Source organism: Lytechinus variegatus, chromosome 1, assembly GCF_018143015.1.
Source record: "Lytechinus variegatus isolate NC3 chromosome 1, Lvar_3.0, whole genome shotgun sequence".
Lineage (NCBI taxonomy): Eukaryota > Metazoa > Echinodermata > Echinoidea > Temnopleuroida > Toxopneustidae > Lytechinus > Lytechinus variegatus.
The window spans coordinates 10,383,195-10,408,548 of NC_054740.1; the positions used below are offsets into that span (position 1 = coordinate 10,383,195).

At 34.8% G+C, this 25,354-nt stretch overlaps 1 protein-coding gene across 6 annotated transcripts in view; it reads left to right on the forward strand.

Moving 5' to 3' along the window:
* Window positions 1-4,994: 4,994 nt before the first annotated feature.
* Window positions 4,995-25,354, forward strand: part of LOC121426430 (trichohyalin-like) — a 100,124-nt gene continuing 79,764 nt past the window's right edge. For 4 of the 6 annotated variants that reach the window (XM_041622768.1, XM_041622849.1, XM_041622920.1 and 1 more), the window contains exons 1-3: window positions 4,996-5,601; window positions 19,643-19,716; window positions 22,624-22,681. In XM_041622768.1, the coding sequence (XP_041478702.1) occupies window positions 5,497-5,601; window positions 19,643-19,716; window positions 22,624-22,681 (237 nt within the window). In that variant the 5' untranslated portion in view covers window positions 4,996-5,496. Of the gene's footprint in view, window positions 5,602-19,642; window positions 19,717-22,623; window positions 22,682-25,354 lie in introns of all 6 variants that reach the window. The other 2 variants (XM_041623060.1, XM_041622991.1) reach the window with 2 other exon arrangements.

A 25,354-nucleotide genomic window follows, 5' to 3' on the forward strand; every position in this document is an offset into this window, starting at 1 on the left:
AATTGATGAAAATATTTTTCGGCCCCCCCCCCCCTATTGGCGAAAGCTGGATACGCCCCTTCCTAAGGGGGCCAAAGGGCGTTCTTTCAATAAATTTTAAAGAAATTAATTTGGACTTTACTTCAAAATAAAGGCTTGCATTCATCCCAAATTGTTATATTAGTATTCTTTTCAGTTAATTTGAACCTCAAATAAAAAGATACAGTTCAACGACATTTTCAGAAATTGAGCAAAAGTTATGATTCATTCCAAATCGTATCGTGGACCAGTTGCAAGGTGTGCGGTGGCCTTTAGACTCATGCCTCATGGCGTTGATAAAAGTCTAAATCGTATAATTTCATTTCCACATCCAACATACTATACATAGAATGTAAATAATCACAGTAATAGTCATTATTTTATTCCTCACTAGATTTTGAATTACTGATTATCATTATAATTGTGAACCACTACTCAGATTAGACCACTTCTTACCTTAGAAGAATAAATGTCAAAGCTAAAACACGGCTCGGGTTATAGCTTCTTTTTTTTCAATCTACTTTAGAAAAAGAAATAATCTGGAAATGCACTGAATATCATGGCCACGAAAGTTGATGCCTCATCATAAGCAATACGCTCGTGTTGTCTTGGCTTACACGCACTGTCTTAAAAGGAAACCCGGGCCCCGTCGTACAAATAGTTGCGATCGGATCTGATCAAACTCAACTATGGAAAGCCAGCAACGCCCACATCTAAAATACATATTATGTATTATCATAAATTCATTAATTTCTTGACTATTTGGTGTGTTTGCATTTGTTTACAAAGGACATTTTGCAAATTTCCTGTTCCAAAAATTATGACACTGATAGACTCACGATTGATTGGATCAATCGTATAAGACGGGGTACAGGACAGAAATTATTATAAAGAATGAATTAGATTTTAGAGAGAAAAACGACGAAAGTATCATCAAAATCTGATAGCAAGTAAGGAAGCTATGGAATTTTAAAGTTTTGCAATAGTTTGTGAAAACTCCTTAATGAACATGGATAATATAATATACAGTGCGTATCAAAAAAAAGTTTACACTTTGAAAAAGCCCTGGGAATTAAAAAATATACAACATGCGGGTAATTTTTTCACATATAATCTTGGGTTTGGGTCTCATCTATCCAATGAAAGTAAAAGTTTTGTCAGAATGTTACACTTGAGTGAGCACTGTCCATTTCTGTAAAGCTCGCAGAAATGCTCGTTTTCATGCTGTGTCAAGGGGAAAGGGCGAAACCAAACTTACACTACGAAAGATTTATCATACTTTTCCCTTGCACTTTTAGTCAATTGGAATAAAACGGATAAATTCAAGCATTTTGTGACAATTTTGCCACCCAAATTGAAATTTCAACACTTAATAAGCACAACCTTTTCCCTATTTCTGCCAGCTGGATCTGATGACATAACTGACTCTGAACAAAAGTTTATATCAGACATCTCCAGCATTTTTTTACTCAGTTTTTATCATTGAAAGTTGGTTTACATTTCATTCTTCATTTAATACTTGTTTCTCCACATTTTTCCCAAGCTTAAAAATGATTAACGAAATGAAAATCAAGCTTAAGCCATTCCATGCGAATCACAGCTCAATGTAAAGCAAATATCGTCACGATGGCCTCGGTGTGTGTGGGGGGGGGTGGGGTGGGGAGAAATGCACTCTTCGAAGTGTTTTTGGGCAAGGAAACAAGTCAAACAATGTAGAAGATATCTTCAAATCAATTTTACTAGCTAAATTCCATGTGTTCTTCATGATTTAGGTCTACTTTTATTCGCATAACTATTTCAAATTTCTGCGCAAATCATTTTTCACTAACTTTTCAAAAGTAAGTGGTGCTCACTCAAGCGGAAATATTTTTCGACAGTTATATCGTCATTTGCTTTAATGGACCTGTACCAATGTTAAAATGTGGAACAATCTTCAGGATATTACAAATGTATAATTTTACAGGATTTTTTAAAAGTGTCAACTTTTTTTGATACGCACTGTACAGTGCGTCCCCCAAAAAACGAAACCGAGGTTTAGCGACGATTTTACATAACTTAATCACAAATACAATAGACAAATCACCTATCATTGTAAAGCTTAGAATGTCCTCCTTTGAGTAAAACAATTGGAAGAAAGGATAGCCAAAAGTTATTTGGCGAGGGGTTTCATAATTTCAAAAAGAATGACATGCTTAAAAGGTTCAATATCTGCTCTTTAATTTGATACCCGGGGGGGGGCACTTCCATTCAAGAGTGGATACCATGCGCGACCATGGGGTCTCGAAAAGCACCCTAAACACGTAATTTCTATATTCTTAAAATGCACCCCTTAACAAGTATTGGCGTGTGAAACCCTACCCTTAACAAGTATTTGCAACAAAACGATACTCTTGGCAAATGTTGCCTTAAATGAACCCCTAAACAAGTACAGGAATGTTTTATTGTCGGTTACGGGTCCTTCGGTCTTCGGCTTTACCTGATTTGGTTTAGTATTACCCCACCTTCTACACCTCGCGCAAATCGGACTCTAAACACGAAGTGTTGGGGCAAAAAGGACATCCTTTATAAAACATTTTAATTTTGTTTTATCATTCCCGCAAATTCGACCCTAAACACGTAATTTTTCTAGCGAAATAGATACACTTTTTTCATCATTTTTGTGTTTTTGACACCCTTATCGCGTTACGTACGTAACGTGCCCTATCGTGAAAAAGACATCCTTTTTACGTGTTTTTTTGGTCGTGCATGGTATACACTCGTCAATATAAGTGGCCCCCCCCCCGGGATTTGATAGCTAAATCACAGACAATGGTAAAAAATAACAGAGGTATGGTTCTTCGAAACAATGCTTGTATTTCCATAATTTCATGAAACATTCGTGTTATCACCGGTTTCCCAAAGAAGGAGTGTCAAGTAAGTCTAAAAGATATCCTGTATAACCTCTTCACTTTATGAAATTATATTGGAATTCAAGCCTTATTTCAAACAAAGAGAACATTGTTATTTCTTGACCGTTTTTTTGTAATTCAGGTATCATATCAAAGAGCAGATATTGAAATTTTTAAAAGATGTCATTTTCTTTTTGAAACTCAGATACCGCCCGCCAAGTTACTTTTTGCTTTCCTTTCTTCGAATAGTTTTTGCTCAGTCATGCATGAATGAGGAATAATTAGTTATTTTAAATGAAAGAGGAGACACGCTTTACAATGATAGGTCATTTGCCTATTGTATGTGCGATTAAGGCATGATAAATCATCTATAAATCTCGGTTTCGTTTTTTTTTTTGTGGGACGCACTGTATAGGTGATGTCATGCCTCCTACACTCTAAATTACAGGGATTTAAAATAAGTCCACATGGACTGTAGTTAGGGACCAATCGAAGTCCGGATTTAGTTTGAATCCATAAGATTCATTTTTAAGTCTCGAAAGTTTTAAATTTAATTCATTTGAGATTTAAATTTAAGTCTTTAGGACTAAAACTAAATCCAGAAATCGACTGGTCCCTAACTACAGTCCAGTTGGACTTATTTTAAATCCCTGTCATTTAGAGTGTACTTTTTCGCATGCTATTACATCAAACAATCATTTTATAATATTTCACAAGTGTGTGTATAATGTCCCCCTTGTCTCAAAGTAAATTGCAGCAATGATTATCATTATATTACATCATTAAAACAGTATAGTCAATCCATTTTTTTCATTATTGGAGAATAAAAGTTGAATAAACATAATAACATAGAAAAGGGTATAAACTTGCTCGTTGTATCTTCGTGTAGAAGTGCTTAAAACCGTTTCACCGAAATAACGCAAACCTTGAAATCTTTTCTATTCCTTGTCTGATTCAGATGAAATTTTCAATGTTTTTATTGTCTGATTTTTATTTTATCTGTGCAAATCAAATATTTTTCGGGCTGGAGTACCCTTAATCAAAATGAGCTTAGTTTTGTTTATGAATGATTGTTGGCGTTGACGTATAGATTGGGATGATTACGGCCGTTACCCCCCCCCTCAAAAAAAAAAAACGTTTCACGACCAAGACAATAAAGAAGAAAAAGAAAGAAAAGGAAAGGGTGAAATATCCTCTGAATAGTAGTATCGAAATCTGTCAAAGAAATAGATTTTTGCATTAAAAAGGTCAATATTTTTGATCGATCACATTTTTTTGCACTTTTGCCAAAATCTGGCCCCCTCAAAAAATGTTTGGCTCCTTATACGCCCCCACGGGTCTCGTACATCATCCGACCGACAACTAAGGGATGCATAGTTCCTTCCTTCCTTCTTTCTTTCTTTCTTTTTTTCTTTCTTTTTCTCTCTCTCTCACTCTCTTTCTTTCTTTCTTTCCTCCCTCCCTTCCTTCCTCCCTCCCTCCCTTCCTTCCTTCCGTCCTTCCTTCCGTCCTTCCTTCCTTCTTTCATCTTTCTTTCTTTCATCTTTCTTCTTCCTTTCTTTCTTTATTCTATCTGTATTTCTTTCTTGCTTTCATTCTTTCTTTCTTCCATTTTGTCACTCTTTTTGTACCGATAAGAACTTTTAGTGGATCGTTACATCCCGTTCCCTATCTATCGACGCCTCGGGCTATGTTACAACTGACATACACCAGCTCGCCATTTTCTTTTCGTTTTTTTTTATCCGTTTGTTTCTTGTTCTTTCGTTACAACCTTATTTAATTCATTTTGTGCTTGTGTTTATCACTCATACCCACCAAACATCATTAGTATTTGTTCTGCCGCAGCTTTTCTTAACGATCAAGACAACATCATAATAATCATATTGTCACCTAAATGATAATTTGACAATTCACTTGTCACTGAGGTGCAATATTCCAGTACTAGTATCATCTTGATGCATATGGAACCGCTCTTGCGCATTGTGACGTCATACGTGAACCCGGTGAAGCCTGAAAAGTTGAATAGTACCGCTAGCGTACGTGTGTCAGTCGTCATTTCTACATTTCAAAAAACGATTTGAGAAAAGAACAAACACCAAATGCGTGATGGATTGCGATTAGGAGCGAGAAGTCGACAGGAATTGCTGAACAGTGGCATATTCAAATCGTCGCGCCTTCTCAATTTTACGATCGTTGAATAAACATACAGGCATAATTATAGACATTTTTACTATCATTTTGGTAAGGCTTGCATGCTTTATGTTGCATGTTGATGACAATTAAGACCATTAATTGCATTTGTAACTTTTTTACTTCGGATACAGTATCACTGGACTGCCACTAGTTTTTCCTGTTTTATATTACTCTGATGCCGAGGACATCCAATTATTGATTGAATAATACTACAAGGAAAGAGGGGCATTAATGTTCCTCTAAGCGATTAAAAAGGGGTATCATTACGAGGCGGACGAGTGAGGATCCTTTCGATTGACACTCTTACTGGACACAAGCAGACGACACGGAAACAAATTTTAGTAGCTTTTAGCCCGGCAAATATACGCCACATTTTAAGTGGGTTAAATCTGGATACATGTCAGACGCCATGTGGGACTCGACCGAAGAGTCGGGTGAATTCACGCCCGATCCGGAGGCGATGCTGGACGAGGCAGTCGCTGAGGCAGCTCGATGGATCAAGGTAAATATTCTTATTCATTTTTCCAGACAGACTATTTGTACTTGACCCATAATTACCACATAACTGTATACCATGCATACAGATCGTATACCACATGTTAATGCATGGGTGATAAAGCGAGTCTTTCTATTGTGTTGGCATCTCAGTGGGAAAGGAGTGGCGCCCGCGTGTTGTGCGACCACAAAATACTTCCTGGTCGAGAAGTATGTAAAGAATTAAATTATTATTGATGTTTGAAAAATACAAAAATAATGTTTGTTTGCGCAGTTTAACATTTTGACATGGATAGTTGTGACAATTGTCTGGTTGGGGATATCGCCCAGGCTTCACCTTCTTTCTCTTTCTGTTGTGGTGCCTCAATGATTGGATGGAGAGAATTATAGCATTTATACTAAAAAAACAATACTTGCGTACAGGTGTGGGGGTGGGGCCATGGAACGGTCCAAAATTTTCCCTCCAAAGAGATAAAGTAAAAAAAAAAAAACGAAAAAGAACTGCCAGTCATGAAATATACTGTTTTCTGAATGTTATGTCAAAATCTATCACAAAAATTAGATTTTCGAATTAAATATGCTAATTTCTTACCCCCTCAATATTTTGGCTTATTGCGTGCTAGGCATTTACCTTACAGAAGGGTAAACTTTCAAGCGATTTGTACGTTGACAGTAATTGGTATTTATATTCCAAACATCATTCATATTCATGACTAACTATTAGAGTTCATTAAAAAATATCAAGAAAGAAAAAACAAATATGATATAATAATTATTGATACTTGAATTTTCAAGTGAATCGCATCCGTTATATCAATGCATCAGTTTTAAAGTCTCAAGGACTTGGGGTCCGTTTCAAAATAAAACTTGGTAAAAGTTAGCATCACTGTACCATGAAATTTGGCACCAAAATACATAGATCCCTGGTTGGTCGGTTGGTTTTTATTCACGATTAAAAATGCATATAAATATAAAGAAAATAAACATTACATGATCAAATTATTAAAAACAATGTAACAATCAAACTTAACAATGTATGTAATCATAGGCGGCGGAAGCGGGGGGGGGACAGGTCCCCCCAAAATAAATTTGAGGTGGGGGGACGGTCCCCACCCAAAAAAAATTTAGTTGATAATTTTGTTTTTTTGCTTGTCACGTCATGTGTCCATCACAAAATTTCAGGTAGACCCCCCCTAATTTGTTTCGCTTCCGCCGCCGGTGCATGTAAAACAAAATCGTTGGGATAGACCCGTTTCAGGTTGGCTATTAATAGCCAACCTGTTCTTCCCCGGGAAGAATTAATCAAATCCCTGCTGCAATAGTTACCAATTTGCACTTGCAATTAATGCTAATTTAATTTAGCAGTTAAGTTGCAGTTATAGCAGCCGAAAATTTCGAGGTAACTCTTCGTTATTTTCTGTTTTTTGTGTTGTGAACCAAAGTTCAACAAAATCGCTAATTTGTTTGTGAAAAGATTCACAGATTTTCTGCCGGCGCCATTTCCGATGCAACTTGACCGTGCATGCAAAAACATCATTGGTAAAAAGTTAACAGATTCCAAGTTGTTAATTTACAAACTGCATATAAGCAACCTGTCGATGTAAACAATATATTTAAGTCAACCTGAGTAAAGCATCGTACATGAAAGTAGTCAATATCCCACATATATTTTCCCCTGCCGAAATCTATAGGAATGTCTCCCTTTAAATCGCCGTTGGTCCTTTTCGAAGTCGGCTGCTCGGCATAACGTTGCAGAAGGAAAATAATTGAATGTGAGTTTGCAAGTCTCGGTTGCCAACGCGTTCTCAACACCGTGTGACGAAATATCTGCTGATATTCGACACGATACCGGATAGAAAAACATACTTGCACGTGTGTGGAGGAGACTGAATTTGAAACCAAGCCACATCAGACCCCCCAAAAAAGAAAGAAATCATAATGGGTCTAGTCACAACACGCATCTTAACTTGGCTTCGGAGTAATCGAACGATCGAATGCATTCGACTCGCGTTACTGATGTCATCGGTCGCGTGTTGATCGATGTTGTGGTGCGACTGAACTTATAAAATAACCAAACTTGTAGTAGGCAAGAATGATGCCAAGTCTGTAAATGAATATTCGATTGAACATTCTGAGATGTGATTACAAAACAAATTGAATGTCAAATCACATGAACCCTTTTTGTGACGGTTTAATAAAATATCCAATAATTGCAAAAAAATGTCAGTAACTCGCCTTGTTATGGACCTGCTATATTGCACTCCTGTATAATATAGGTGCGCCGAACACCAGAGCACAATTAAAGGGGTATTTTTTTTTTTTCATTGTCACTTAATATCATGTCTCTGTATATGATATTTATATCAAAATCAACTTCAGATAAATTACTTTTGGGGCTGGATGTAACTCCTCAGTCCTTTCACTCTAAAAAACGATTAGTATTTTTTTAAATCAAATATTGGGTAGAAAAGGAGCATGCATATTTGCTGGATATTCTTTTTACCCCATATTGGCCTAAATGCATGTTTTAAGGGTAAATTTCAACGCCAAATTGCGTAAAATTTACCAAATATTTGGCATGGCTTTTTACCCAACCAACATGCATGTTCCCATTTTACCCAATATTGGGTAAACTTTTTTTTTCAGATAGATGATAGATAGATAGATAGATAGATAGATAGATAGATAAATGGATTTTATTAAGAACATCATGTCTCGCAGTACAAACTGAAATGAACATGAATTACAGATAAAAACAATTACAAGACAATAAACAATATACAGTATTAACATAGGAATTAAAATTAAAATTAAATGATGTAAGATAATTCACCATTTAAGATATCATAGGAATTACGTTAGGTTATTCAGTTGCGATTGATCACATTGGTTTTTTTTAAGCGGCATTTCATATATTCATTTACACTTACCATTTCATTGTTTATCATTTCACACAAGAAACGTTCTCTTTTACCCGATGCTTGGGTAAACCTCTTTTGCACATGGTTTCCGATAGGACAGTTTTCTTTTATTTTCGTCATCAAGAAATGCGGATACATGCACTGTGGCAAATTACTGACGGAAGAAAACCCATTCAATGATTTCCATCGAAATTTATTCAACGAGGATAAATTGTATGGGCATGATCTTTACCGCAAGAACAGCGAGATGTTTACTATTCATTTCGAGTCTCAACATATAGTTTCTTTTTATTTCAATATAATTGTTGCATTATATTCAAATACAGAGAACAGTAATATTTGCGGTCTGCATAATAATGTGTTCATTTCGAAGAAAAACAAACCTTTGATCACATACTTTAAATATTCGTTAGAAGATAATCGTATTGACATAATGAACACTTCGATTGTAGGCCTACTCTGAAATATGATATTATCATGATTATAAGGTATGTGAGATCAGGAGGTCATTGCGGATTGTAGTTATAATCAAACTCAATTCCAAAATATCAAACACATCTGGACTTTCAGCCAATCCGAAGCATGCATTTGGGACTTACAATTGATTCTAATAAACTTGCATTATTTTGAACGCAACTATTTCTGTCACATGCCCCCTAGCAGGAAATGATTTATCATCTAAAAACCCAGCACGCAGAAAGAACTAAAAGGAGACAACAAAAAGTCATATAAAACATTTTAAAATGGACTTTGATTTGAACTGTCAACAATTTAGACAATGTAACGGTTTTCCCATTTTCTAGCTTTTCAAATTTTATCAGAAGCATTTTCGGTTCTTTTCAAAGAAGGAAAATACCCCAAAAATAAAATAACCGAAGCAAGAGAGAATCATTGTGGGCTGCTGGTTTGATGTGCAGAGCTTATATTGCACCTGAATTTAGAATCACTCTCACGGCTGTTGAAATGTTTAATCGTCACGTACTATGCAGCCTTTTGTTGCTTTTACTTTTTTTAGGGGGGGTCCTTTTTCCTTGTATCCCGTGTTTGTGACTTTTTCATTCTCTTTTTTTTATGAATTTGACGAAAAAGTCTTCATGGATAAGTAAACGTATTAATGAGAAACATCAGTATTGAAAGATTAGTTTCAGTAATGCAATCGGATCAGTTCAGACACTATTGATATTAGACGTGTTAGACCTCCGCATGAATTCGTTTAAATCTCAATTCCGAAGATTCTTATAATCGGTTCAATAAATATTTTAGTTTTCAAGTCTTAAAAGGCTGACGAAAGATATACAAATAAGGATTTCGACGTAAATTCATTAGAAAATGAAGGTATACTTGCTTCGTACCTAACCGCTATGAAATATTTGTGAAAATCATCTTCCTAAACTCCAATATTCATAACTGTTTATTTTATTTGTATTCGTTTAATTACACATTCTTCTTTTTAGGAGAATTTGATATCAACTATTTTCACAAATAATTCACTCGAACAATTCTTCAAAATGTGTAAAGAGGGGGCACCAAGTGCTAAGTTCTCTTTCACAACTTTTACAAAATCTTTGATGATCCCGCCCCCCCCCCCCCTACAGTCTTGCATCCACCCCGCCAAAAACTGTTCAAGAATGCTTCGAAGTAACTTTTTTTCTCATTAACTATTTTACAGTTCTTCAAATCAGTCTAAGGGACATTGTGATTTTTAAAAAATGTACCCTTTAAAGAATCCCATATATACATAAAGCAGCATTAAGCATAAAACTATCTTGATTTTCATATTTAAAAAACTGTCCCCTCATTCTCATTTTGTTCCCTTTTTTGCTGTCATTTTTCAAACACCTTTACTTGTTTTACATTCAGTGCATTGATTCGTGACTGTTACTTTATAAACCAGACACCTGCACTCTGATAAAACTGTTATTGTCGACAAAATCAGCGGCTGCCCCCACCCTCCCCCACCCCCCAAAAAACAAAAAAAAAACGTAAGCTAGGCCACGTGCAGTGTGGGAATATAGGAACACTCCATTTGTTATTGAGATCACATTTCGAATAAAAAGGGAAAAGAGGGACCTGGAAAAAAAAAGCTAGGAAAAATGCGACTCTCCCCAAAGCGGAGTAACAAAAGTTCCAACGCACCCCTTTCGCTTTGTTCTGTTATTCTCGCTAGAGTTTACACTGAATCATATATTATTTCTTTCAGACACACTTTGGTATTCAAAAATACTGCTTTTAAGTCAACATCAGATCGGTTATTTCTAGCTCACCAAGCTTAAGTCAATAAAACTTTACATTCTTGTCCGTCTTACGGGTGATATTTACTTTTTGTAAGTTTGCCCTTCTTTTCTCTTCTCTCACTCTCTCACTTTCTTGGTGTGGTATGATTGGTCGAGCTATATAACTTCAACACGTATAACCTCCCCTTTTTCCTTGCTTTCGAAATCAGAAAAAACGGATTATCTATTTAGTAACTGTACCTTGATTAAGAAAGACGCATTAAATTTTCTCTTTCGTCAAAGCAAAAACGATAAAACAAAAGGGCTCGATCTTAATTTTAATCAAATTTTCTGTTTTGTCAAAACACAAACTAAAATTCCTTCCTGCAACAAATTATTGATCACTGACCGTTTTTTCTGTTTTAAATCTAAAAAATAGAATCAGTTTCACTCAGTATTTCGTTTTTGCTTTTCGCGTTTCTGAATCAAGAAAAACGAATTATCTAACCTTGATTAATAGATCACAAGATTTTTTTCAAGCGATTTTATCAAGCATTGTATTTTTCAGGACAAAACCAATCAACCAATCAATCGCAAAATTATTTTACAATAATGTAAAATGATGCAAAAAGAATGAAAGGAGTATAATTAAGGACCAGATTAGCTCCTTTGCTTTTAAAAAGTATCCTCCTTCAAATTTCTTTAGTATTTCAATTGATATTTTTGTGAAAAGGGATTTTTGCATTTATTTTAGTTTCTTCGTTTATTGAAACATTATTTCCCAAGCATGAAACATATTGTCACACTTTTTTTTAAAGTATAAAGCGAGTAGTTAAACCTTCGTTTTATTGTGTTTTTCACCACTTTATGTTAACAAATGACATTAAAATTTTGTTTACCCAATGCTCGAGAATTTTTTTTTCAAAAAATGTTCAGAAGGAATATTACTTTTATAAAGCGTAACCGTTAATTCACTATAATATATAATTATCTTCTCGTAAACTTGTCAACCCAGACATAATTATGATTGTTGAACTCTTATTAAACTCATGATTGAACTTATATGAACCGCTGCCGTTTTTATATCGTATTATATCGTTCTGACAACTATTCAACGACTCCTTCAATGATTTCAAATAAATATTATACACCCACATTGTCACCAAAATGCAAACAAGAATAGAAATACATTTATGTAAAAATAGCTGAAAAGGTTAACAGACAGGAAGATGTATTGGTGTTCACATTTTCGAAATTTAGCCGTCAATTTTCATAGGTTTGAAAGTCCTATTTATGATATTAATGGAATTAAATCAACATGCATATCTGTTAGTGAAGACTTTTCAAAAGTCGTATTTTCCAAGAAAATAAATGGTTGTTTATGTTTTTTTATACACTTATCGACCTTCCGTGTGGTTTTTCTTTTTGCTTTGTTTGCTTTTCATTGGCAGAATGAGACAAAAGTTGTAATGTACTGTTTTGAAGAAAAAGGAATGCAATCAAGCGATGTCAGCTTGCGAAAATTTGTCAATTTGGGAATAATCCCGGGAATAATAATTAGATGTGGAATAAAACTTTTGCGTGTAGGATTATCACATTGGACAGATGCGATAATGGCAATTTTTTGAAAGGATGCCGATAAGTGCAATAGAATTATTAAACACCCCCTAAAAATACCAATGTTCTGGCATTTTTGAGGGGGGGGCAATATATAGCTCTCACACTCCAACTGTCCGCACTTGATGATGTCACTTAAAATGATGTTTATCAAACATTACCATCAATTGGTAAGATTAATTTTCATTCTAATGCTTCCTGTAATATATTATGTCCCCTATCCCTTCCATCTACCCCATCACTTTCTCTCTCTCTTTCTTTATTTTTTCCCCTTTTCTCTCTCCTCACTCTCTCTCTCTCTCCCATTTCTTCAATAACTCGATTTCTCTTACATATTCTTTGTTGTTTTTCAAGTGTTTAGAATAGAGACGAGAGATTACATTTTTTTTCAAGTAGTCTTGAGCCAAGCCTGTCTGTCACCCTTGAATAAGTTGTCCTCGCTTAACTTGAGACACTTATAGCTATTTTCCTTTAAATATTCAAACATCTTTAATCTGTGTAGTTTTCTTCTGCTAGGACGTAATAATGTAACATGACAGCTGAACAAAATAGACTGAAAATGTATTAATCCGTATTCTGATCTCGCGATCGTATTGATGTCTAGGTATTGTTATTATTATTATTTATATCATTTACTGTTATCATTATCATTATTATTATTACTGCTATTATTATTGTTGTTATTAATATCATTAATATACCTCGTCATCAAAAAAGTCTATCACTTTATGATCTACAATATATCAGTTATAGGTTTCTAATTTCTATTTCGTTCTGTTTTATTTTAACTGATTTTTTGTAAAGTTGTCACTGTGCAATAAAGTTACATCTTTTTTGGTGCGTGCATAGGGGATGCATAATAAACTTGTAACAATATAGAATAATCTGAAACAGAAAATATAATAAACGGACAACCCAAGAAAAACTGTCCCATTATAACTGTAGGGCTAAATTACAGTCTTTTCTGTTTTAAAAGTAACCTTTTTCATTTTTGTATGATAAAATAGTATTCAAACCCGAAAAATGTAATGTCACGATGGAGTTTAACTTGCCAAAGAGATATGCAATGAATACGAATATTCTGACTGTTTTGCGTTCCATAGTTATGGTCATACCTACATTGGTCAGTTTTACATTTTCTTTGGGGTATTACCACCCCGTCTCTTCCCTTTTCTCTCAGTGGTTCAATAACCTCTCTGAATGAGAAAAGATTCGTTAATGTCAGAACAAAGTAAGCATGTCAGAGATTTAAAATCTCAAAGCGTCGCTAAGAACTAATCAATGATATCATCTCTTGGGACCTACTTTATCTGTCATTTCCTTCTAAAAAAGTGTCCTGCTTTAATCGTGAAGTTACATTCATGTTTAAAGTTGACCTATCCTTCGTAATTAAATTGGTCTACATAAGAGATACGATAAGTCCACCCCAACAAAATTTCATCAAAATCGGATGTAAAATAAGAAAGTTATGACATTTTATTATGTGATTTCTTCCTGATATCGTGTGAAACAATGATTAATTCCTCCCTGAACACGACTTGTGCAATTAGCATTGTTTGGTTCAATCAAGTTGGTCCTTATTGTTAAATCTGTAAAAAATGAAATATTGCATAATTCAAACAATAAAAAAAAAGAAATAGTGAGTGAGGGACATCATTGACTGTCTCATTTGCATGTCACTGAGTTGTGCATATCAATGCATGGGCTTTAAAATGTCATATAACTTTCATAATATTTTACATTCGATTTTGATGAAATTTTCAGCGTAATGTTTGTTTGATTTTCTCTATTTATTCAAATCAACGTTTTCCAGGGTGAACTTGACCTTTAAACAAAAATTACCCTATTTATGAAAATTAAATCATAAGCAGTTATGTTACCGGACATGGTGGCTCAGTGGTAGAGCGTCCGCCTCAAGAACGGGAGATCGTGGGTTCGATCCTCGGCCGAGTCATACCAAAGACTTATAAAAATGGGACCTTCTGCCTTCTTGCTAGGCACTCAGCATTTAGATTGGAGAAGGGTAATAATAACATATATTGTACGTTATGCAGGGCCCGCTGGTAGAGCAGTTTCCCATCTGAAGTGGCTACCCTGGGTAAATAAAACGTTATTATTATTATTATCATTAAGCAGAATCCGCTTTCACACATTCAAAGATACAAAGTTTTTTTTGGGGGGGTGTATTTATTAGGGCGTCGTTCCTACTTATTTGATTTAGTGTTGATATTCGATGTATTCATCCCACCTTTATTTTCAACTAGTGGCCATTTCTTTTTAACACAATTTTTTTTTATCCCAACCTTACAACCACACAATCTCCCCCATCCCCTTTCTCTTCCTATCACCGTATCTTTGCACTCCAATGTTTTTCTCCCTATATGTACTTTAGTTAAAGTTTGCATCAAGGAAGATGTATGTGTATTTTTTTTTAAATCGGCTTTGAGATTGTAAAGACGATTACCGTGTCTACCTCTTGTCGTTGCATCGCATTCCCTGGCATGAATGAATGAGGAAGCTAATTCCTAAAGTATACAACAAAGCCTGAGAACTATTATGTATTTCGTTCACCTCTTCTCTGTATTAAATATAGGAATGCAATATCAAGCTCGATGAGTATCATGAGTATGGAGATAAGTATCTCCCTCAAGGTACTATTCGGGGTACCATTACTGTACTATTTGCACACGGTTGTACGCAGAAAGTTTATTCAATTGACAAACCACAATGTTCGAGAACATAAGGTGTGTGCAAGTGAGGGAGCGAAGTGGCCGAGCCTTTTCCGACATTGTTTTCTTCTCTTTTTTTCATTTTCAAGTGGGAGTAATAGGATCATCTGATGCATTGTTTTTAAATGTGTTCTTGTAAAAAAATATTCTGAAAATACACTGCAAAAAGACCCCCCCCCCCAAAAAAAGGGGGGGGGTCAGAGGTTATAAGTCGTAAAATAATTTCATAATTTCGTTGTACACGGTAAAAATCAGTAAATATGATTTTCGTTCTTTCCATCCCCCAACAAACAATACAACATAATGGTAAGGATACTCTAGAAAGACCATTATTTTGATGATGTTTTAAACATGTCTTGATAATAATAAGATTTGCACGGTTTACTGGTAGCCGAGTGCATGAATGCGGAAATGTGAAGTCCGGAGGAAGAATGTACAGAGTGTAGCATAAAATATTCAATATTCTTACAAATGCTTGTATGATTATAGTATACTGGCTCACGGGATACCGGAGATATTCCAAACATTCACATCGCACTCATCTTTCATTCGTGTAACATTGGCCATAACAAAAGGAATGTGCTTCAGACTGGTATTCCAAGAAAATAATAAAGCCATCCAATGTAATCATTGTTATTTCCCGCCGCCCCCCCCCCCCCAACAATGATCAACAGGTGTATCTCAGATAATTCCGTCTATAGCAGACTACCTTTCATAAGTAGAACAGATGTTTAGTTTAGACAGATAACCTTATAACGGAACAATGATTCTGATGAAATTGGAAAATCTAGAAGATCGGCGATGTTTACCACCCCCCCCCCCAAAAAAAAAAAAATGACAATAATAATAATGATGATAATAATAAATGATAATGATATAGTAATAGGAACATAAATAAATTCATTAATTTGTTTTGGGAAAGTAATGATAGGGTTTGCCTATCTCAACATCATTGAGTAGCTATTTTTTTATACAGCACTCTGTATTTATCTACCTACATGGATGAACATTCAATGGTGAGATCGAAAAAAAATATCTGAGAGCTCAGTCTGTGGTATACAAATAACCATAGATATGAGTTTTCCCACAATAATGCAAGAGGGGAAAGAAATTTGACGTATGATCAACCAAGGGTATCTAATAACTTTAAGCGAATAATGATACATTCCTATGTATTGTTAAGTTGACTTTTGTCAGATTTGTTAGCATAGCTAGACGGGTTTTTATTTTTCTTTGAGCCAAGTCAGGCAACACATCGTTTCAAAAGAGATGTTGAAGAAGATGGTTCAAAAGTTTGTGATTAATCATGACTAACTATTGTTTGATAACGTTGATACTAGTAATAATTTATTTCACTTTAGATGTATTTGGAATACAATATAAGCTTTACCCTTGCGGCGATTTTATGTATATTTTTATAAATGGGGCATGTCACTAATGCAACAAGAAAAAAACAAATGCACTAAAAACCTGGCACCTTTACACGGCAAACACTTTGGGGTTAGCAGGTGTATACACAAGTCCGTACCAGTCATTTTGATATTCCGGTGTTAAATTTGTGGTGTTCATTCAACACCTATGTGTGTTATTACAGCACCTTTGGTTGTTATACTTGTACACTGTTTTGTGTTATATTCAAACATAAGGGCGTACATTTTAACACCTCAGGGTGGTCATCTAGGAACCCCAACTGGTGTCAGATTTAACACCGCAGAAAAAAGACTTGAAATAAAAATTTGCTGCTTTATTAAGGAGATAATTAAGGGGAGGTCGATATTTTAATTCATTTTAATCCGAAATGATAAATTTGTCACCAACTTTGTTTACAAACGACAACGGGAATAGTGGCACGTTGGAGAAAGACTAAGGGGGAGGTGTTCGGGGGGGGGGGGGGGGGGGGGGGGGTGGGGTCATCGACAACTAATTTTCTTTTCCAAATTTCTATAGCTCCAATGCCTGGTATAAAAAAGTATACATTTATTTGGTGGCATGTGTTGTAATATTAGTGATAAGATTTATGTTAAAAAAAGAAGAACTACCATTATGATTTATATGTAGTCATATAATAAATCGACCATTTTCTGTCTTAACTGTCAAGTCAGTGGGAAATTTGAGTGCAGGTTATACTTAAGGAGTGCATTTTTATGTGAAAATCGTGATACAATGAATGATAGCAATCGTAAATCTATATTATGATTTCATGTTGACTTGTAATTGCAATTCATTTTACCATATATTGAAATTTTGAGCGATACTAAGCAAGGCCGGTGAAATTGACTAAACCTTTTTCTTCGAAAAATATTTCGATCTTTGCGAAGCAATAAATTTAACTAAGAAATATCGTAAATGCAGTGTAGATAGATATATAGACAGAACTGTTTCAAAAGTAAATTCAGTACTTTGGGGTCACAAAGGTTATATTTTCCCGGAATTGATATTCAAGGCATTTTCTATATAATTTCTTATTCAATAGTCATATTTGGAAACGGAGTGACAAGTTTCCAAGCCAAGTCCTTGTGACATACAAGAGAAAGGAAGTGAAGTATGTTTTCTCTCTTTGGAATTCGTCTATTGTTGAAATGGTGAACAAATAGACAGTCATGCTTACTGTTCAGCATGAAATGAAAATGAACTTGAACAGTCGCTCTCAGGAATGCTTTGCACCCACGGCCGTATTACGCAGAATATTTTCAATTTTCGAATTGAACTCGAAAGCAAGTAGAGAGCGAAGCGACTGCATGAGCTTGTCATAAAGGCGCTTTTGCATTTAGCACTAAAGTGCAATCATGGCAATTGGAGCATTTTGTGTACACTTTTCATGTTTTATTTTGTAAATTTTGTGAAGATTTTCAGTAAAAACATGTAACTTTTCAAAATTTCTTGGGGCACCCCCCCCCCCGCTGCGTATATATACAGTCATGCTTGCATTCCCTCAATCCAAAACATTACGCATATCTATATTAGCACACTTCATAATCGACTGTCGTTTAAATTATAGAATGCATTGATAACGATAACAGAATTCACATTATGAAATATTTCTTTTAGAATTGATACAGAGTTGTGCTTTATGCACCTGAAACCAATTCACACTGTATAAACAAACTTTTAAGAATATTAAGCATGTTGTTTAAACCCGTCACTCCAACAACTAGTTGTTTCAATTTTTAAACATTAAACTTTTAAATTATTTAATCTGTTTAAAAGTTTAAACAGTTAGTTTAAAGCGTAAATCAATGCTTGTTAAACTGACAGCTTTAAACGACATGCCTAAAATTTTAAACAGCGTTTTTATGGGTGGCAAACCATGAGAATGATAATTACATACTCGCCATGCTCGCTACTAGGATGTGCATTGATACAAATTACAAAAATTTCAATAATTGATTTTTTTCTGTAATGGATTTATCTACATTCCTTTCGCTCTAATCATCCCCATTTTCCATCTGTTGAAATGTATATACCATAATCAATCGATTAACCCACATTCCTCAGCAAAAGAAAATAATTAGCATGCAATAGGCAGATTCACGCTCGGTGATATTTACTATTATTGTGATCACGATTTTGATTATTGATTTTCAAACTTTAAATCCTTGAAAATGACAGATAGCATTCAATCGCTTCTATATGAGATAGCTTACAAGGTCATGTTTCTGAGGAAATCCTCCTTATAAATAAAGTAATAAATATAACCGTGATAACGTTTAATTACCCAGGTTATCCACGTAAATTCTGATAAAAACAAAATGTCATGTCATGTGGAGAATATTAAAGGGGTAGAGGTGGGGGAGCTAATTGTGCAAGATGATTCTAAAGGGGGAAGATCACTCTCATGTAAATTTGGTTTTGATAAAACATAAAATGGAATTAAATGGAGATTTCGTGAGAATCTGTCGCAGAGTAACAGGTTTATTTGTGCCGTCACAGTATAAATTCAACAATTCATTGATTGTTCGTGATTAAATATTGATAAGTTATAAGTTGTTTGCAATACGTATCCGATTTCAAATTAAAACAAACAAAAAACACATAGTCACCAACAATTTCCTGGGAAATAATGGCTCAAGTTTTTTTGTTCAATTACTCACATGCGACATTCACAAAATACACAAGGCACATTAGGCCTACTATTTAATTTATTTCATGGAGTTTGATAAAACTAAATGTTCATTAATGATTTATGTTTCCCAAAGATATAATTTTTCTTCGTTTAATAAAACGGGTTTACATCAGAGTGGACTCCCACTTTAAAGATGAGATTGCGAGAGAGCGCAAGAAAACATGCTATTTGAGAAAGCCCAATTCGTTGATCTCCGATTTATTTGTAATTGGTTATTTCGATATCAACATACTCTAAAAACATTTTGGTTCTGCATTAATCAAATTTATATTGACTAATTTTCTTCTCGCTTTCTACTCTCTCTTACCGTCCCTCTCGCTCTCTCTCTGTGTCCCCGCCCCTCTCCCTCCCCCACCTTCCCTATATACCTCCCTCACTACCCACTCCCTCGCTCATCCCCCCCCTCTCTTCCCCTTCCCTCTCTTTCGCCCTCTGTCTAATTCAGGACGTCACCTATCGCGACTTGACGGATCCGAAGGACCTTCAGAAGTCCCTTTTGAATGGAGTGCTCCTCTGCGAGTAAGTAAACACAACAGACGTATACAATAAGTGACTCACTCTTGCTCTAGAAAACTTTGATGGGGAAATTAAAGAGTTTTGTTATGATTTGTAAGTGTATCAAGAGAGATAATTGAAAGAGAGAGAGAGAGGGGGGGGGTGTAAGGTGGAATTATGTGCATAGGTGAATGAATATTAAATAATCCTCCTCTTGCCATGTCAGTTCAATTCAGTTCATTTATTCAATCATTTAAAAAAATCAATATACAAACCAAAATATACAAAATCACACATGAATGTACAGTAATATTTAAAAGATTAGGGTGCCCCTATGTCCGTGCATAAAATGTTTTTTTTTTCATTTTACACATTATTTTGATGAAAGACAGCCAAATCGATGTGTGTGTGTGTGTGGGGGGTGGTCACATGCATGTTCTGCCACCCCTCCCTCATACCGAACACGATGACCTCATGATGAACACATAGGAGGTAGTCTGAATTTTACATCCTTTTAAATCCGATCTATTATTATTTCATTCAAAATAACATCTTAGCCCGATGTAAAATGTGAAAATGTCTTTATGTTTGATTTTCAACTTCACAATTTATTGTGTTAATAGAGGGAATATCGAGTAATTCGTGTCACGTGGAACATTAGGTTAGGGGTTCTATTAGTATTTTCGAAGGTGAAGAAATATTTCCCAAAACGAAGTAGATGAGTGAATGAATGAATGAATAAATGAATAAATAAGTCATAAATAAATACTAAGTCATAAATGAATAAATAAGTAAATAAATAAATAAATAAAGGAATAAATGAATGAATGAATCGATGAATAAATAAATAAATAAATGAATAAATAAATAGATATAAAATAGACAAATGAATGAAAAATTCAATTGAGACAGGAACCCTTTAAAGTACCTATGTATATGAGTTGTTGATTGTAATGATGATAACAGTGTGTAGTTTTTTGTGGTTGTTGAAAAAATACACAAATTTCCACAAAATTTCTTGACGGATATTTAATGAAATCATTATTTTGATGGCCTCGGAAGGTGCTTGTCGACAACAGCAACGTTCATCCTTGAACCAGCCTTATTATAGAATACACTCGAATATAATAGGAGAGATCTTTTTATCCTTCCACCTGCATTGTGAAGTTGTTTCCTAGACACCAAAAATTTCATGACCCATATTCCACCGACTAGCCCCTTCTTTTATCCGAAGCCCCTTTTATTGTAAAAAAAAAAAAGAGAAGCCCCCAAATTCCACACGGAGGATGAATATCGGTCAAATGTTCACGCTGAAAAGACGCTCAACTGTTGACCGGGAAAAGAGAAAAAGGAAATCAAATTAACAATGATTTTGTTTAGCGGGTCAATGAACAGGTATTAATTTTTTGTGTTCTTGACGTTTTTTCTGTCTAAAAAATTGTTGCAAAGTGGTTACAGAATGAATTTGTACCCGAAAATGAGTGGGTTGATAATTCAGACGCGTCTGTCAAAGTCACTTTTGTGGCAGATGAACTTTTGTCCTCGACACATATGAAATTGTGGCGACAGGCAAAATGTGAGATTAGTTTATGCCGTTATTCAGAACTGTCAGAATAATTGATTGGAATATAATGGCGCACAAAATTGAGCTGTTTTGATTTCAAATGCACAAATTTATGAAAAACGCACATTATGGGGGTCAGTAGAGATGGAGAGGGAGAGGGTGGCGGATAGATCCTTTCATGATTTTGTCATAACATATATACAAAAAAGCAAATTCAATGTTATCCCATTCGGTTGTGAACGTTATGACCATTCAAACTCTGAGTTTAATCTGAATTTGAAAGATCTCTTCTTTCATATCAAAGAATTTAGATTCAAATCATAAAGATTAAATTAAGATTTTTACAGATTCAACCTAAATTCAATGACTGACTGATCTCTATACACAGGCTATTTGGATTAACTTTAAATCCATGTAATTTAGAAATTTATGGCTCCAAATTATACACCTAAATATTATTTTATGGTAGAATTCTAATTAGTCAAAATAATGGATCCCCAACCACCAAACATATAAATGATTAAAGGTCAAGTCAACCCCATAAAAATGTTGATTTGAAAAAATAGATAAAAATCAAATGAGCAAAACGCTGAAAATTTCATCAAAATCTGAATGTAAAATAAGAAAGTTATATAACATTTTTAAAGTTTCCCTCATTTTTTTCACAAAACAGTGATATGCACAACTGAGTGAAATACAAATGAGACAGTGGGTGATGTCCCTCACTCACTATTTTTTTATTGTTTGAATTATACAATGTTTCATTTTTTTTACAGATTTGACAATAAGGACCAACCAGACTTAACCATATATAAAACAATGCTAATTCCACATATTTTGGGGAAGAATTAATCGTTGTTTTACTTGACAATGATGAGAAAATTAGAATATTTCATATAATGAAATACAAAAGAAATAGTGAGTGGATGACTTCATCAGTTTCCTCATTTGCATACCGACCAGGGGCCTGTTGCATAAAACTTTTTACCTGAGAAAACTCTGGCAAATGCTGAAAACTATGGTTAGTCTGATTTCTGCCATTGACTTTAACACAGGGCAAAAACTCTGGTGAAAACAACCTGAGTTTTCTCAGGTGAAAAGTTCTATGCAACGGGCCCCAGGATGTGCATATAACGGTTTTCTGAAATCATATAGGGTCCATGATGAAATTAAGCAAAACTTTAAAATGCCATAATTTTCTTATTTTACATCCGATTTTGATGACTTTTTTTATTCAAATCAAATTTTTGTAGGGGTGCACTTGTCGTTTAACTAATGGATGAACAAATGAAATCACTACAATTTTAAGGATTTCAAAATGAAGTAGAATCTTACCTCGATTCCTATTTCATTTTCCAAACTTTCAGGTTACTAATGGCCATCAAAAGAGGATGTGTAAAAAGGCCAAACAGATTTGCAACACAGGTAAGTCAAGTTCAACTTTTAGAATTATGTAAGATAATTGATGTACATTTTACTGATTGCTGCTCCGTGTGAAACAGGGGCTGCGGAACCGGGGGCTGAAGGGCCCCAGCTCCATTTTCCCCCAGTAAATGTATCCAAAATCGTACGTTAAAGATTATGTATTTTGATTTTTTTTCATGATGATGCTCGGCCAGCCCCCATCATCACTTTCGCCTCAACCCCTCCCATCGTTGCTGCACTTTGTTTATCCATTTCTTCTTCTTCTTCTTCTTTTCGCCCATTCGCGCTTATTATAAAAATTGTATTTACATTATGCGATGCATTTATTTCTCATTCATATTTCTCATGACATTTTAACCTCAAGTTTGGCTAAACTATTTGTACTTTGAACCTGTTTTGTATGAAAGTATTTGGATAGATTTTCACATGCTGTTCTAATCATATACCCCATCATTGAGCAAATATTGCTTGATAAATATGAAATGATGAAGTATGTGTAACCATATTTCTCCGAATGTATTTACTTTCCGGTGATTCATGATTTACATTGTGGGAAAATGAAATAATTCTTATGCCTTGTACTTTATTGTTGAACACCGCCCCTCAGACTACGTGTATAACAACAACTGAACATGGTCATTGTAAATTTCAACTTTTTAAAATTAGTTATTCATTTTAATGTTTTATTTATTTATTTATTTATTTTTTGGGGGGAGGTCTGGGGAAAGGGTGTTCTGTTATTTTATTTAGAAATAATAAATGGAGGATTAATTTAAAAATATAGTGTAATGAATATAAAAGTTCATTTTTTTTAAGCCATGCATATTTTCATGGGTGGAGGCGGCAACATGCATATTTTTTTTATCAATATGAGAGCGAGGATCCAAGCAAGCTGCTTTCTTGTTGCGTTTTATCATTGAAGGATTTGGTAAAATGAAGTGGAATTTTGAGAAAATTTGTTGTAAAAAGGGTTACCGGTAGTTTGAGGAATTCTAGCCCGTGCCTCCTGCCCCACTTGTAGAGGCATATTTTGAACAGGAAGGATTAGGTGAACACTTTATGTGCAGTTTGGGAAAAAATTACAATGAACAAAAATGAAAGGTTTTGAACATTTGGATGGAGCACTAGCCACCCCCCCCCCCCATAATGATGCCTATAAGTGCGTTCGGCCTTCTAAATCACAGTGAATATAAATAGCCTGAACAAAATTCGTGTGATAGTGATTCTTATTGGTGAATAGCATAGCGCCACCTATCAAAATGTTTCTCTTATTTTCCATTTGAAAGCCGTGGTGGTAGCGTGGCAGCCTGACAGGTCCTCGGTTCGAACCCCATTAACGGAACTCATTCTTTCACGTCTTTCGGATATTTGATTGAACTTCTTAAAAAAAGAAATAAAAAAAGGTCCCCACTTGCCTATGCATGACATATTCCACTACAATATTTTTTGTGCCTCTCCAAGGGGGGGGGGGGGGGGGGCACGGGCCGGATGTGCCCCCCCTCGATCCCCCACTATAATGTGTGAATTCTGTAATAATGAGGGATAATAGATGAAGGGAGAAGCGTTTCGACAAGATGAATCAATACTTCATGAAAACTTATAAAATTATTATAAACTTAATTTTTGAAATCGTGTAATAAATTTTGCATTTGAATATATCAATTCGACTAAAAAGATGTTCTGTCATCATCAGATGACTTTAATAGTTGTAACAGTCATGTAAAAGTGCGGTTTCTGTATTTCAAATTGGAATTCAAGGAATGGATGGGGGATGAAATCAAGGTTTTGGAAATGATATTGAGGGCAATTCCGTAAAATAATCAACCTTTTGTACGTCCGATCCCCATTTTTTCCCAATTCTTACTTCACTTAATAAACTGACCAAGTCATGGTCATTTGACAGCATTATAGCCTGTCATAAGAATCAGAGACAGAAAATTTAATGAACGTCTCACATACAGGGGTCGCACTTGCACATTGTATGAAATTGCCTTTGAGGGAACTAATATTTCATTCAAATATTAGAACTACATCCATATAAATTATCCTTGAAAAAATTCAGCCTTGTTTAGATTCTTCTTCAATCCACCCTGATCAATGGGAACTGTGCATGTAAAACGAACCGTCGTCGAAACACATTTTATGATAAACTGATGTATTTTATGATACTCGGCGTCACGGGGTTTCGAATCTCAAAAATGAAAATATTCTTTGACATTTTCAAATAAATCTTATTGGAAAAAAAATCTATTTGATTTTAGAGCACTTGACTAAATGAATGGAATACTGCATTAATTAATTATTATAATTGTATACGCATATAGGCCCTATTTTTGTTCTTTGTGGTCCAAATTATTATTATCATTGTTATATTATTATTTCATTTATTTATTTATCTATTATTATCATCATTTATTTATTTATTTTTTGTGGGGGGGTGGCTTCAGCTCCCCCTAAAACCGCACCTGCCCTTTTCCTTTAGTTTTGCTTTCTATTTCTCCCCTTTATTTTCTATTAGTTGTTAAAAGTTTTGAGGGAGTGGCCCCCAAGCCCCCGTCTGAATGCCAGTGAACATAAGTATATCAAGAAATCGTGCTACCGTTTTATTTTCCGGAAGCAAGATAAATTGGAACTTCAAGCGGGTTGGGCGCCTAAGCATGGGTGAATGGTGTG